The sequence below is a fragment of the Urocampus carinirostris genome, chromosome 9 (genome assembly GCF_059441175.1).
Source record: "Urocampus carinirostris isolate Australia breed hairy pipefish chromosome 9, RoL_Ucar_1.0, whole genome shotgun sequence".
Taxonomy (NCBI): Eukaryota; Metazoa; Chordata; class Actinopteri; order Syngnathiformes; family Syngnathidae; genus Urocampus; species Urocampus carinirostris.
This window is the reverse complement of record NC_142357.1, coordinates 11,661,182-11,678,261: the sequence shown is the minus strand read 5'-3', so window position 1 is coordinate 11,678,261 and position 17,080 is coordinate 11,661,182. Positions and strand designations below refer to the sequence as shown.

General features: G+C 39.2%; 1 protein-coding gene across 3 annotated transcripts in view; it reads right to left on the bottom strand.

The window, feature by feature from the left end:
• The window catches only part of htr4 (5-hydroxytryptamine receptor 4), a 141,729-nt gene that overhangs the window by 55,707 nt on the left and 68,942 nt on the right, over positions 1-17,080 (bottom strand). For all 3 annotated transcript variants that reach the window (XR_015851402.1, XM_088344534.1, XM_088344535.1), the window contains exon 2: positions 16,947-17,025. Coding sequence is in view for 2 of the 3 variants with exons in the window: in XM_088344534.1 (XP_088200660.1) it covers positions 16,947-17,002 (56 nt within the window). In the remaining variant the exon portion in view is untranslated. The remainder of the gene's footprint in view (positions 1-16,946; positions 17,026-17,080) is intronic.

Below are 17,080 nucleotides of genomic sequence, written 5' to 3'. Positions count from 1 at the left end.
CTGCACTTGCAAGACTTGTATTTTGACTATGTCCGGTATCCTTCTCGTGTATCCAGTATCCGGAATCGATCTCGCCTGTCTCATCCTGTCCAGTATCTTGCTCCAGTATCCGGTATCGATCCTGCCTGTCTCGTCCTGTCGGGTATTTTGCTCCAGTCTCCAGTATCCGGTATCGATCCCGCCTGTCTTGTCCTGTCGGGTATCTTGCTCCAGTCTCCAGTATCCCGTATGGATCCTGCCTGTCTCGTCCTGTCCGGTATCTTGCTCAAGTCTCCACTATCCGGTATCGATCCCGCCTGTCTCGTCCTATCCGGTATCTTGCTCCAGTCTCCGGTATCCAGTATTGATCCCATCTGTCTCGTTCTGTCCGGTATCTCACTACAGTATCCGGTATCGGTCCTGTCCTGTCCGGTATCTTGCTCGTATATCGATCCCGCCTGTTCCATCCTGTCTGATATCTGCTCGTGTGTCCTGTATCTGGTATCAGTCCCGTCTGTCCTGTCCGGTTTTGATCTCATATTTCTCTAACTTCTCTGTCTAACGTCTTCCGCCCAGCGATCGCCACATCACTGGTATTTGTGTTAACGTGTATGACTGCCCGATTCCCGTAAAATGTAGCTTTTGTGAAAACGTTACGCGTCCGGGTCCTACGTCTGTTCGGGTTCTGACATAAAGTGGTTACATATCTGTTGTTTGAACACATTTAAAAACAGATTAATGACACTTTACTGTTTTTTTGTCATTAATGAAGAGTTTTAAAACCAAGTTTTGAAAGACATTGGGTTTCAAACCAATCCAACCGAAGGGCCACAACAGCGTAATGCTTATACTTAAACGGCCTGGAGTAACTTAAAAACGTAATTCAATGTAAATGAATGGTATGTCAAATAAATGTAACTACTGTTTCATGTAAAATGTATTCTTTATTCAAGTCACAAAAATTAAAGAATGTCACAACACATATAAGTTATAATCTAAATATAACACATTAATAAAATCTTCTTGGACATTTTTAGGGTCCCTCAATTCCAACCATTGGCAATGACATGGGGATACTGGCATGTAGTGGCACTTACTGTAACCCTCAATTTATGGGCATTGTGGGAAATATTGTTTTCAAAGAACTCTTTTTAACCTTTTCAAGTGATTTGGCGGGCGGCATTTGGCCCCTGGGCCATGAGTTTGACACATGTGGATTAGGGTTTCAAATGTCTGTCTTAAGCTAGGGAAAATGCTTTTGATTGAGTACAGTTGTATGCCAAGTGTAAGAGTTTTTAAGTGGGATACAAATAAAGGGTTTGACCCTGGGATTTTCACACTGGAGTAGGCAGATATAATTTAAGGTGACCTTAGAAAAAATAAAATTCAATATTTATCCGATTAAGTATGTGTTAACAATGCCCAACTGAATTCAATAGCCTTTGTACATTTTTTATTCACGCACCTAACTGCTTTAATCTTACTTTTATCATCGGTCTTCCGGCCACAAAGCGCTACACACTAAATGGAGGAGGTTGGGGGGTGGGCTGTTGGGAGAGACGGAGTGATATCACGTGTTGGTGGGTCTTTTATAATTGTAGGATGAAAATGGTGAAAGTAACAAGGGGACTGTTACAAATAACGTCTAAATGCCAACCCAAACCTAAAAATGATTAAACCCATTGCAAAAAGAAGGGAGTTTTTCGCCTGAATTAAATTCGACTTTGACTTTGAGAGGGTAAAATACCCTGTATCATGTATGGATGATTTACTCTAATGGATTAATTTTTTAATTACAACCACATTACAATCAATCTCAGTCACTCAAGGTTGAGGGAAAACTGCTCGGTGTTGCATTTTAAGAACTTTTAATTATGAAAAAAATACATGAGAAGCTCATGCCAGAATTGTTTTAGGTTAAACCTCAAGCGTTACCCCTTTGCTTGGTTTTTACACAGTTGAAATGATTAGGGCAGAAAATTAAATTTTAATGTTGAACATCCGGAAATATTGCCTGGTTTCAAATGAGGGTGCTTACTGAAGGTTTCAAATTTTTACATTAAATAAGGTAAAGGTTGGGGTTACTATTTTAAAGTTGTGTACAAACCAGTGTCCTCGTCAAATGTTGGGGTTTCAAAGCAGGATTTTCAATATAAGGTTCTGGTTTCAAGTCAGGGTTCTAAATCAAAGCTAAAGATTCAAGTGTTGGGACTGGGCTAGTGTTGCGCCACTGCCTGCTCTGCAGAGCATATACCACCACAGAGTCCACAGAAGGACTGTCTCCATCATTAAGGACCCCACCCACCCACAACACGGACTGTTTACTCTCCTACACTCAGGACGCAGGTGCAGAAGTGTGAAATGCAGGACATCCCGTCTAAAGAACTCCTTTTACCCCTCTGCCATCAGACTCTTAAACGGCTGCTGATCGAACAATACACCACAGACACGTTCAGCACACTACAGACACTTTAAACTGGACCATACTTTCAACTGTGTTTTATCTCATTTTTATCTTGTTACCTTAACTCATCTTGAGTTAATCTTGTATTTTTATCTTTTGATATTCAAAATATTCTTTTATATATATATACATGTAAATAGTTTCTTAGATTTATTACGCTAGCAACTGAGTGGACAGCAAAGAAAGGATTTCATTATGCAGGGAAACGTGGGTCTTTACTCTGCATATGACAATAAAAACTTTGAATCTTTGAATCTTTCTTATAACAATTTAAAGTAATTGTCAAAATATGATTAAATTGGAGTAAACGGTATTGAAAAAGAGATAATGGTAGACCCGTACTTAGAATTAATTTTTTGTCCTTACTGATGTTTACAAATCCACATGATAGTATAACATAAACCACTAAAGCATTTTCCCCATTTTATTCAATGTTACCTTTGATATTGATATTTGCAAAAAATATCCTTCACTTTAAAAGCACTATAAAATGTGTCAACTAAGGCCTTGCAAGCACAATTTATTTTAAACTCTCTTAGTATATATGAGGAAAGTATTGAGGATCTTTGCATTCACTTCCTCTTCCACAAAAAGCGCAAAAATGTTTGGGTATTGTTGTTTTTCAGGTTACCTTTATCAGGAAAAGAGTAGCATTCATTTTAGCCCTGGCTGGCAACAGGTTCAGGATGTCCCCTGCCCACTGCCCGAAGATAGCTGGCATGGGCTCCATAATCACATTTTAATTGTGTTTATTCTGCTTACTTACATTCAATAATTTAATTACGTTTTGAGGATTGGGCACCTACAAAGGAGATAGCATAGAATGCCAGGGGTGGTTGCCTTTTTGACTATTATGCATCATTGGGGCGACAGTAGCTCAGGAGGTAGAGCGATCGTTTTAGGATTAAGGGATCCCAGTTCGAATCCCGGCTTGTCCGTGTTACATGTCGAAGTGTCCTTGGGTAAGACACTGAGCCCCCAATACCCCCAATAAGCAGGTTAGCGCCTTACATGGCTGCACAGATCACGGCCGCTATTGGGAAATGTGAAGCACAATGTTAAGCGCTTTGGGAAGTCATTGACTTGAAAAGCGCTATATAAATGCAGATCATTTCATTTCATTTAAAAAATGTAGCAGTTCTTTGATTCCCACTCCCTTCTGTAACCCCCAATGGTTTCGGTGTGTGAGTTAGGGTGTGAATGGATAAATGTGAAGCGCTTTGGGAGGTCTTCAGTGACTTAAAAAGCGCTATATTAACGCAGACCATTTACCATTTAGGGCATATCTGCTTCCTCTCTTCCTTCATTCCTTTTTTCCTCTTTCTTTCATCCTCCCTATAACCCTTGCTTCCTCTTTTTGTTTCTTTTTCTTCCTCTTCCTCCTACTCTTTTTATTCCTTCCTATATTCCTCTGTTCTTTTTCCCTCTTTCTTTCTTTCTCCATTTATTTTATCATGATTTCTTTCTTCCTACAATCCTTTTCCCCTTTCTTTTTTCCCTCAATTTCTTTCTTCCTCACTTGATTTTTTTATTTCATTTGTTTCTTCCTCTTTTCATTTCTTACTCCTTTCTTTTCTCTCCATTCTTTTTTCCTCCCCTTCCTTACCTACTCCCATTGTTTCTACTTCCATGCCTTCCTTTCTTCCTGCCTCCCTCCATCCTTTCGTCCCTCTCTCTCTTTCTTCCTCCATCCCGCTGTCCCTTCCTTCATCCCTTCCTTCCTTCCTTTCTCCCTCCCTCCCCTCTTCAACCCTTCCTCCCCTCCCTCCCTCCTTCCTTCTTCCCGTCCTACCTTTCTTCCTTCCGCCCTTCTAACTACCTTCCTTCCTTCCTTCCTTCCTTCTTCCTTCCTTCCTTCTTTCCTTCCGTCCTTCCTTCCTTCCTTCCTTCCTTCCTTCCTTCCTTCTTTCCTTCGTAATGCTCCGATTCGAACACATAGTCAAAAGTGTGTTCCTCTACTGCCCCGTTGCCATGGTGACTGGTCGAATCAGTGCTCCATTCATTTGTTGTTTTTTAGAGAGCTGCTGAACCAGGCAATACTAGATTGAGTTTATTTAATTGACTGAAATCTGAGCTCCTTGAACAGAAAACTCCGTGTTTTCTATCAGAGGCTGGCGCAACTCAGAAGTCAAGGTTAATTCAGCGCGAGTTGAACGTCCTTTTTAAAATAGGCCTCACAGGACGAAGATGGAAACATATCAAGGCGACAAATTTGCTAAAGAAATTGGCCGCCACAAACAGCTAAACATAGGTTTTAAGCCACCCAAAAAATAACAAGACACTTTGCATTTGCACGGAAAGGTGTCAACACTGTTTTTATGGGCTAATCTATCACAGGGTTGTAACTTTTCTACAGCTAATTTGAAGGTTTCAAAAATAAGTTGAACTTATGTTAGATTGTTCTCATTCAAAGTCAGAAATCCATCCTAAATTCGAAAAAACAAGAGGAGTTCTAGTTTCATGTGTACATGTATTTATATATTTTCGAACACATACTGCTCCATTTATGGTGTTATTATCCTATAAATATTTCAAAAAGTTTAAATACAGAGGTGGGTAGTACATTTACTCTGTTACATTTACTTAAGTAAGTTTTGGGAGATTTTGTACTTCTAGGAGTATTTTTAAATCCCTCTACTTTTATTTTTACTTGCTCTACTATTTTTAACCAATCAAACGTAGCAACCTCGTCACGTGACCATATTCAACTTTAGCTGTAGGGAAATTGTTTACGGATAACACATATCGAAAATGTCACTTAGCAATACAGACTATAAAAACACAGAAGAGGAGGAGGCCTCATATCAAAAGCATGTTTCGCAAAAAAAGGGTGCCAAACACCAGCTACAATATGCAATGTCTCCTTTGTTGGAGTTCATGGGCTAGCTTGTTGTTATCCTTGCAGAGCCTGTTAAGATAAGTATTGGAGCTTTAAATGTGTTACTTGGTGCAACATGTGTTTAATTCATTTATACTATTTTATTATTTTATTTATTTTTATTGTTTATCGAATCACTTGAATTTACGTTGATTATTTTAATCTACTCTTAAATTAAATGTTTTTGTTTTTGTTTATTGGATGGACTTTGATAATTTCACAATCTGATTGGTTGTTTTTAAATAAAAAATCAATTAATACGACGCTACTACAGTTACTCAGTACTTGAGTAATTTTTTACTTTTACTGAAGTAAGCATTTGGATGAGCACTTGTACTTCTACTTGAGTAATATTATTCTGAAGTAACAGTACTTTTACTTGAGTAAACTCTGTTTGAATATGACTGCTTGTCATCACCTCCAACACATGTTATCAAAGTAGGTCACATGTCTCAAAAGCCACCTCATAAGAGCGGAAAAAACTTCCGAGGATTATTCATTTATTTATTTATTTTTCTGAAACTCCAATGTTTCAATTACAAGTTTGCTTTTATGGATGTAAAGGTTACTGGAAACAAAATTGCTGACGTAAATATTAAACAATAAAATGTTTATCTTACTTTAATTGCCACTTAGTGCAATTTAATGACATCAATAGAACATTATGCCCCTCCCTCAAACTCAAACATCTGTCCCTAAATAAATGTTAATTTCTTAATGTCAAATTGACTGTAGTATTTTTACGGCGACTTGTGTTCCATGGCTCCACATAGTCATTGTCATATTTGTTTGTATAGCCCATAATCACAAAAAGCCTCAAAGGGCTGCACAAACTACCAATACCACATCCCTTATATGAAACCTACCAAAGGGCAAAGAAAAACTCAAAAAGCAATGGCTCAGAACGCATGCACCGTGCAACATTCAGGCTCATCCCTCAAGGACAAGAAAACAAGAGTATGAGGTCAAGATAACTCGTAAGGTATAAAATATAAGGGTGTTTTATGCCTAGATTTAAACATCTTCACTGAGGTAGAATCTCAAATCTCAGAGGTAAGAGCATTCCACAGCACCGGTACCTGGAGTGGGAAACTTTCTCGAACCTGCTGATTTCTTCTTGGCTCTTGGAATCACTAGTCGACCAGCTCGGTAGAAAATTGACATAAAGTTTAAAGCATAGAAAATAACTACATGTGAAGGACAGTGTTCCGTGACAAAACATAATTTAAATGTGGGGCATTGCTCCAAATGCTCCAAACAGCCAACTCCAAATGCTCCAAATAGCCAACTTTATTGTTACCATGATCACATTTATTTAAAAAAAAGTTTAAATGAGAGGAGAAGACAACCATTCCAGGTAACACATATCCACATTTAATCAGGCACGTGACGAGCGAATGGCGAGCAATAAGGAAGCATCCGTGTTCATCTTTCCACTTCACCAAGCATCCCGCTTGCTTCCTATTCATTAAAACAAACCAGCGAGCTGCTTGGCAAGTGCGCTACACAACAAGTGTGTGCACGGCCGTGTCAATGAGACGATAAACACGTTCGCGTGGCATGGGAATTCCGCGGAGAAAGAAGAACTCCAGGCGGTGTTTTGCTCGAAGCAGCTTGTCCACGTTCGTTAGCATAATGGTTTTTCTATCCTGACACGACATGAGAAATCTTTGAATCAGTGGGAAAGCACGTAACACATTTTTTATTTGCATCTAAAAGGTCATTTGTGATCTTTTTTTTTAGCCTGGCAAAATTGTGACCCAAACTCCGCAAAACATTTTGTGTTTAACCAAACATGAAAAGTGGCGGCTCTGTTGTCACAGCAACACAAAAACACACGATGAGATAAAAACGGACGTCACTCTTCAACTCCCTCCTCGGTGCAATCATCCACAATCAAAGGAAATCAATCACGTTCGCGGACGGTGTTTACTCGCATCACGGTCGGGTGGCCCTGGACGTGATGGAACAATGGCATGGAACGTTTTTTGCAGCAGGGACATGCGGAAAATGGCACAGAAAATGGCTGTCTACCCAGATCATTTCAAGCCTTGAATGGCGATTATTTACGCTTCTATTTAAAGACCATTCCAAGAAACTCATTTGGAACCAGGATAAGTTTATTCTGTTTTGAATATCGGACACCTGTAAAGGAGATTGCATAGGATGCCAGTTCAGTATGACTATTATTGCACACGTTGTACGTTGTTTTGAATATTATGAACTGTTTTATTTATTGTCACTATTATGTCACTGAACCTTGATTCTCACACCCTTTATCTGCTTTCGTAACCTAGGAGATTTATTAAAAAAGGGCTCTGGGAAGGGGTTTTAGACCAAATAGGAATTTCTTATTTGAGGTTTGGACCCATCTTTTTCTCCTTGCCAAGTTTGAAATCCATTGATGCCTTCTCTCCCTGTTTTAAACTTTAAACCAAAATTTAAAAATAAATGCTGGATATGATTTTTACTATATCTTTTAGTAAGAACTCACGTGTTTTTAAATTGTAATACAATAAAAAAAAAAGTAAAAAGCTCCAAACTATATAAATGCTGTTTCAATCCCAGTTCACACAGTTCCAAGACAATTAAGTTAATTGTTTTTATTACTTGAGGTTTCTGTCTCATTTCCTTCTGTTCGTGACACCCATCCGTTCCTGCCTTTTTTGAAATCATACATTATACCTAAGATGGGTTTGGGATGTAAATTAAGGTTTTTTTTAGAGCCCCAGCGCTTACTCTTTAAATACCTTTATTGGTGTGATGTAATAATAAGGAAAAAATAGCATAATCTCCTTTTTCCTCACTTTATCCCATTCTACCAGGGGTCGGCTCCCATTGACAGTCGTATGACCGTGCACAGTAAATGATGGGACAATAGTTGTACCCAACCGATGTGTCGCAGCACCTGTCGTTGGGAGTCATTAGGTGAATAGAGCCCCCAATTCAAACATCTGGTGCCAAGCACTTAGCAGGGAGACAACTGGTACCAATGGCATACTTTAACAGAAAAATACATTTTAAAGAAAGTATTCAGAAAATCAAGAATTTTTTGATGAAGAGCTATAAAAATAAATATGACTTCACTTCAATTATTTGACCACTAGATGTTGCTGTATGGTGTAGTGTAATGTAAAACGAGTACTAAAAAGCCAAAAGAAGAAAACACATCATTTTACTTCTCATTTGCCCAGCCTTTTTGACGTTTTTAGGTACCTGTAGTAGCATCCACCGCTTTTTCTTAACTCTCGTTCACTGTTTTGCCTGATAGACACTCAAATTAGCAAGAATATTGCAGCCTAAGGCTCGCAGCTAACTACTGATGTTGTCAGAATTAAAATTGTTCGTTTGGTACATATTTCCAAAATAACAATATATGTTATTATTGTGTTGTCTCTATGCAATTGGAAGTAGGGTTAAATGGACTCAGTCAACAACCAAACAAATCATTTTACTAGAAAATCACAATGAACAAGCACGTGTGAGCTATTTTCAGGTCTGAGAGCACCTCAGCTGAGCGGGCACCAGGTGGGAGACCCCTGCTCTATACTGATGAAGAGTGGAGCTGGGTCTGTCATTTTCCTTTTATACATTTTATTGTTAGCTGTCTGCCTCCCAGAGCTACATTGCAAGTGAACCTCATGGAGAACAGTGATTCAGAGTCCAGCCCCCTTACAATTTCTGGTTGGTTCAAACAAGCTTTTATTGGACTTTTTAGTAGATTCTTCTACTAACCACTAAAGGAGCATCTGGAATCTATCCTTGCCAACAGAATGGTAGCCCTCTGCATCGACTGGCTGCTTCAGATGGGCGAAGGGAGGCTATGACCCCGTGGACCCAGAAGTCTTGTCATTACTGCACAATTCTAGTTATTGTTTTTTTTTTAATTGTGTAGTACATGTTGTCAATTGGTGTCCGATCAACATCATTTGCAACCAGGTTGTCCTGGAAGTAAAATTCCCTTATGTGTGGTCCCTTCTCAAGGTTTCTCCTTTTTCCTTATGCTTGGGTTTGTGTGTGATCAAGGGATGAATAAAAACTTTGACTATGGGTTTGTGTGACCCTTTAAGACTATCTGTGATTTAAATGCTATAAAACACAAAGGTGTCTTGATTTAAATTTAGCAATTTGACTGCAACCTACTCCAGCTCTGACCAACTCCAGCTTGCTTAGTCTTGAGTTGCTACATGAAGGAATTTACAGGGCTTTAATGTCTCAGTCTAGCTACATTTTATTTTGCTTATATTTACTAAGATTTTAAAGTAGGGTTGCAAAATTATATCTTCTGGCCTTCTTTAGTGTGACCTATTTCAAAGTTCACGCTCAGGGTCCGTACTATGATGCAGCTACGTGCTGTGATGACTAATTACACAATGTTCTTTTGACAAAAATCTACTTGTACTTACCAGATATGTGTACATCCATCCATCCTTGTTGTGATTCACGTCCGATCATTTTTGCTTTTTGTGCCATCCATCAATGAAATCTTGATCCTTTTTAGAGCTTTTGTTCTTACGCAGAGCATGATTACTGTCCGGGAGCATTGTTTTGTTGTTTGGTAATGTGACTGCATAAAGCACAACTTTCTGTGATGTGTATCATGCTTTGTTGATATCCTTATTTGACCTATACATTTTTGTGGAGACTGATAACACTGCTAAATCACTGTGACCCAAAAAGTGCACTTATTTTTGCAAGTACATACATTAACACTAGACGAGTGTGTGCCTTCAGATGTTAAGTTGCATTCACACCACATGCAACATTTTACGATTAATTCGGGTTGTCAAATAATGAAAAAGGCGTAAGACATTGGCAAACATGACGCCATCACGTTTTCTCAGGATTCACCTGTCACTTTAGAATATAATTGTCTTATTGTCATGAATTACAACATAGTGTACATTGTTTACAATGACATTTAGTGTAGTACTTTTTTTAATTCAACATCCGGCCCATTTTCTCAGGTTATGTTGAAATGAAGTCAATTCAGGGTTAACTTTTAATAGGTAAAGTCAGGTCATGTTTATCTGTTTAGCCCTTAATCACAGAAAGTCTTAGAAGGCTGCACTGTAATGGATTTATAATTCCTAAAATAAGTACTTTTTGTTTGTCGCCAAATAATCAAAGACATTATTCTCCATGGGACATATTGAGAAATCTTTGTGCACTGGATACTCGAAAATTGGCAAGTGGAATAAAAAAACCCTAAGCCATGTTAAAAACAGTATCAAAATGAAAGAGGAAACAAGAGGTTTTTATAAGCAATTAGGTGAATTTTTCGCAAATACGTTCTCCACCGACATTGAGAGAAACTCAAATTCTTCTCCATTTGAACCTGAAATATGACAATTAGACGAAATGCATCCTTAAAGATGAAAGGAACACAGGAATTCATCAAAAGGATTCCAAACTGTGCGCTTGGAACGAAAACGTCTTGATATCCTATGATATACAGAAATGTCCATTCAGACTTTCATGTGTGTTTGCATATTTTTCTATGTTGCCTGTTGCTCAGTCAGTTTAGCTTTCAGGGCTGAATTTTTAAAAACACCCTGGTGGTGGAGGGTAAAATAATGAGTAAGAAATGAAACATTTTTACGAGGGCATGGGCACCCTATGATCGAGCCCTAATGATGCCTCGTCTGAGTCAACACACAAGTTTCCTAGCGGGAGCAATCATTCGGATAATATGGGCGCTCTAGGGGGGAGTGAAGGGTGAATGTAAACATGATGAAAAATGAATAAAGTCAAGTTGGCAAGAGCACTAAGCATTTTATTAACTACTTGTTCGGATTGTGTTCAATAATTGTACATAGTGGAATCCTCTTATTAGATAATTTCAAGTAATTCTTTTCTCATTGATCAGATGTGAAGTTACATTGGGAATCGACGTTTATGGCAATTTCTAAGATCTAGGTCAGGGATCAGCAACTCGTGGCAATGTCTACCAGCTCCCTGGCCCTTTTTCTAAAAATGTTTACAGATTGAAAAAGATGGGTGAAGGAAATATATATTGCTGTAAAAATGTGTAGAATAAATATTACAATTCAACTAGCGGTGTACCCTTGTAACTATGAGGCGAGGGGGAAGATCACCTGGTACGAGTTGATAGGTGGGAAATGACGGATTTGCCTGGCGCACTCTCACTGGGATCAGGTTGTAAAAAAAAAAAAACGGATAGTCACCTTGAAAGCAGCAAAGTTATTTTTTGTGACATTAGTCTTAGATTTAAACTCCTGCCTGGATAACTTAGCCGCAAAGCAAAACTTCGGCCTATCCCTCCTCCGCTTGTTTTCCACATTTTTCACTTAGCTTGAAAGATAGATAGATAGATAGATAGATAGATAGATAGATAGATAGATAGATAGATAGATAGATAGATAGATAGATAGATACTTTGTTCATCCCCGAAGGGAAATTCACATTTCCAGCAGCATCCCTGAGCTGAGAACAATCGAGAACAATCGAAAATAACACGGGAGCTGCTGGAGTGGCTGCCATTCGTGACGGCGCCGGAAGAAAAGATTCAATTTGAATCATGTACAAACAAACAATTGAATCATGTACAAACAAACAAACAAACAAAATATTCATGTTTCAATAAGTGGAGTGTTAATAAAATGGGGGGAAAATAATTTCTGATACTGATATAACCAGGTAAAACTAATTTTAAGTTACCTGTCCAAATGAATGTTGTGCCATCTCACCTTTCCCACTGTAATCGCAAGACAAAGCATTTTTTTCAAGATCTGTAGACAGCAACACTGATAAAGCCTTCCAGAAGAGGGCGCTGTTCATTTAAATTTAACCAAATTAAAAATCCGGTAAAATTAACCTAAAGTCCCAATCCAATATTTACCCAAAGTAAATTGAATGTGGTCATGGAACCATTTGGAGAATATAGACTGTTTTGGTCTCTTTTGAAAAGCAAGGTTTTGTCCCCAACTGAAACAATCACTGCAAGTGCTACTAACATTGAGTAATCTAAGTTGAAACACACAAAAATTGTAGATTTGTATTCCGGCCTGAATTTTTTTGTAATCACATGCCTGCACATGAGCATAAAAAAGAACATAGGATTTTACACAGTGCAATACAGCGTTTCTACCACTAGCAGCAGGAGCGCAGTAGTGATTTTTTCCCCTTAAAGAGCTGCCCTTGCCCCAGCTTTTGCGTTTTAAAAGGGAAGCGTCAAAAGCAGGGGAGGTGGCTGTTTTAAATAAACGGGCGGGTGGACTCCGAAAACAGAAAGAGAAAAATAACTGCACAGAAACTTACACTATAATAATGTTATGTTATCTTTCTTACCTTTTCAAAAGGCTGCTACTTGATTTTTATTGATCCATGCTGCATTTCATTGCACTCTTTTTGTTGCCCGGTTAAGTGTCAGCTTATGCACATTCCATTTTGTTTTTTGTTTTTTCAGTCATCAGATTAAAATGACAACACAAATGTCTTTGTTTTTTGATTTCTTTAATTTTCTGAAATCAATGAAACATTCTGTAATTCATCAAAATTTTAATGAAGTCAAATTTTAGGAAGTCTACTACAACAGAGAAGACAAGTAGTGCATCATTCTCCACAGGATATGCTGTATCCAAGTAAGTCTCTTTGATAGTAGGCTAACAGAGCTAATATATAATATATAATATATGATAATAGTTGATTTTTTTACATTATATTTAAACTAAGGATCGACTGATATGGGTTTTTCAGGGCCGATACAAATACCAATTCTTACTTTTCAGAGGTCTTTTACAGATATTTGGAGCCGATATTCATTTGATGTAAAAGCTTAAAAATTGGCATAAGAAAGTTTTAATAATGCAAAAAGAAACAAAGAATATGTATTATGAATTCAAACAAAATTTTAAAAATGCTCTGAAACCTTTTGCAGCAAATACATTAGAATTTCAACAGAAAAGGACTAAGCTTTCACTTTCACAAAATTATTAAATGCGGTATTTCTCTGTTGTCTACCAAACCCACACAACACAATAGGTTTAAAGTGTGTCTTACTTTGCAAACAGTAGATAGGGCAGTCTGATTTTAAATTAAATTGAAACATTTGTTAACATGGGGAAATCCAATAAAACCGGGATCTCACTGTTGCGCATTGTTGTTTGTTGTTTTAATTATTTGAACTGATGACATCATTGTCACTAACAGCCAATCAGGTTGCAGTTTTTTGATTCCCACACCCCTTAGGGCGGATCTACTTTCGTAACCTGGGATATTTAGGTCCTGTGGTGAGGGGCCCTCTCCCTCCGGGAGGTGTGATAATTCTCCCACCGTGGTCTGCTGCGTGTCGTAAGAGGTGACTAAAGTGGAGGGAGCGGGGGACCGAAAGGTCTCGCAAACCCTACTTATAGGGTCACTAAATGTGAGAGGATGTGGAAGTAAAGGGACTGAGTGGAAGAAAGGGTAGGGGTAAACCAGTCAAAGCTGTTGGGCCCTGCTGTTGAACAGAAGAGTGTGTTGTGTCACCCTGACCCGAGTGACATGGCCGCTTTCTTGTGTCCGGTTTCATCTGGAGGGACGAAAGCATGACCAACTTGAGTGCCGAGGTGCTTAACTTTTTTGGGTGTTTGGTTGGCCATGGTCAATTTTTGTGTTTTTTGCTACTTTTTCCTTTTTTCTTTTCTTTGTTTTTGTGTATGTGTTTGTCTTGCTGTCTGTCACCCCCCTCAAGGGATATGACCAGGGTAGATAGTTAGATGGATAGAACCTAGGAGATTTAATAAAAAAGGGCTCAGAGGAGGGCCTTCAGAACAGGATGGATTCTCTTATCTGAGTGTTGGCTTCTCTTTGTGTTTTCCTTGCAAGTTCAAAAGCCATTAAGTTAAGGTGAATATGTTATAATTTTACACGTTCTGAGAAAGAACGTAATCGAAAACATAAGCAGAGATTTTCCTCAAGAGAAATTATCAAAATTAAAAGAAAAACCGTTGACCCGAATAAAAAAATCAGCAATTCTCTTTGAAGACTTACAACATGTCATCAAGTTTTTTGTTCTTTCCCCTCATCAACATCATGCCAAATTGATGGCAACTAGCGTGATCCACAGACACAAAAATAACTATGATTGCTGCTCGCTTTTAAGCACAACAAGCTGCAGGCTGAAGGATGTTTTGAAAAGTGTACAAAAGAACCAAGAAAAGAAATAATGTGAGTGCGCTCTTCGTTAAAGCACACAGCCTGAGGTCAAAACTAGAGCAACCAGGACATAGCAGATATTTCGTCAAACACCATTTACACTTTTTTGGTTCTTTTTATAATAAAGAACATTTATAGCAGATAATGTCATAAGAAACATTGTCCACTTGAAGAACAACTATATTTTAATAGAAAGCAAAAGTTTGATCATTGCTTTTTTGCTAGGCAGAATAGATGATTTGTCAAAATTATCTAACTAGTGTATTGCAACATTTGTTTAAACAAAGTTAGAAAACATAAGTACTTTGTTCTGCAATGCACAGACAAAGTATTTTCCATTTCTTTCTTTTAATTTCAGAATTTAATCTACCAATATGCCATCCATCCATTATCTGCACCGCTTATTCTCAGTAGGGTCGCGGAGATGCTGGAGCACAGCCCAGCTATCTTCGGGCATTGGGGCAGGGGACACCCCTGCGACGCTACTAAGGATAAACGGTGCAGATAATGGATGGAATCTACCCATATTGGTTTTTAAAAACCTGAAAATAGTTTTTCTAAACGGTTAGATAAAACTACCAGTGTTACTACTACTTATCTGCTCTGGTTATCACTGATTCACTGTTTGCAGATATTTGATTTAATTGAATTGTATTTATTGTCATTGAATGCAACGTTTAATGCATTGTGTTCGGAACAGACAGCACACAGCAAATGGTATCGCAGGGGCAGGTTAGGGAGGTCTGTGTGTGTTGGGTGGGCGTGACTTTCTAGGTGCGAAACTATGATGGGCTGGTCTATGCTGTTAGTCAAACAACGGGCAAGTGCCCAAGGTAATGTCTTAACCAAAACAAACTGGGAAGCATGTCGAACCCTAACATTAATGTGCTCGTGTCATGATTACTGAGTCGGGGCACCTGCGGCTGCCCCGGTGGCGCCAACAGCCCTGGTCGCTGATTGGCTCCTTGCCATTTTTTAAACCCCCAGACTCCCTGTTACCTGCGTCCGATCGTTGCGAACCTTCAGCTCCCGCTAAGGCAAGCCTTCCGAAACTGACTCTAAAGAAAGTCAGAAGAGCGCAAAGAAATGGTGATCACAAGCAGGTGCTCTGTGGTTTTATCAGTATTGGATAGCTGCAGGTCCAGCCCACTGCTACGGCTAGGCTAACATCTCTCTTAAGCCACCCTTCCCCAGCCTTTATCTCACCAATGCCAGATCCATTACCCATAAAACGGATTACTTGGAACAACAACTCATGGGAAACTGCCACGTTCGGGACTCTTATATTTTAATCATCACTGACACTTAGCTCAATTCAATGTTACCCAATGCTAGCTCTCTAAATCACTTTCTTGCATTGAGAGGAGAAGCTCTCCAATTTACTTTTGTAGAATGTCAAAAAAGACCACTCATTTAAGTGTAATTCTGTGCTCTGAGTTTTTATTTGTAGATCTATAATTATTATTACCAGCTCGGTGGCCTTGGGGGTAGGGCGCCCGCCCGAGACTGGGAGGTTGTTGGTTCAAGCCTCGGCCGAGTCATACCTAAGACTTACAACATTGGTACTCATTGCCTCCCTGCTTGACGCTCGGCATTAGGGGTTGGAATTGGGGGGTCTGGTCACCTAATGACTCTCAACACATCAGTTGGGTTGAGCAAGGGGGCTGGGAATCCCCTCCTCTGTATCAATCTCCCAGAAAGAGTCAGAAATGTGAATGTGTTCTTCGCTCTAGCAACCTCTCACTAGGGGGATAAGGCTCTGGTATATACATACATATACATATACAATACATAATTATTATTTGGTTATGGTCATATACTCTCAGTCAATAATGACATAATCTCGGGGTAATTCTGACACATGGGGCCTTTATGAAGATGCAGCACTACTGAGTGGATTTTCACTTTTCGTGGGGGTTCTGGTCCCCATTAACTGAGCTAACCTAGGTATCATCCATCCATCTATCCATCCATCCATTATCTGCACCGCTTATCCTCAGTAGGATTGCGGGGTGCGTGAGCTAGCTTGAAGCAGTGGGCAGGGGACAACCTGAACCGGTTGTCACCCAGTCGCAGGGACAGACATCTCACTCGCTCATTCACACCTAGGGACAATTTGGACTGGCCAGTTACCCTGATATGCATGTTTTTTGAAACCCACGCAAGCGCGGGATCATGCAAAATCTGAAAAGGAAGGCTGGTAGCTGGATTTGATCCCATGACCTCCGAACTGTGCTGCGGACGCGCTAGCCACTAATCCGCCGTGCCGGCCACCAGGAGATCACTGTAGTGTTAATTCACTGTATTTTTTTTTACCAAAAGCTCAAATAAGCATGCAATATAGATGTAAAACACAACCCTTGTTAGCCTTGCAACGTATTTTAATCACATGGAATTATTTATTAGAGAAAACAATTGCCTTGTGGGCAGCCCAACGTATGTGTGTCAGTGTGACCGTATACTCACCTGTCAGTGAAAAGCTCCTCCATCACCGTCATGTGGCCTGAAGGGTTGACACTCATGTGACCATAAATACGGAGAAACCCTGCAGATAAGACAACTCTATTAAAACTTTCACCATTATCGTCATCATCATCTCG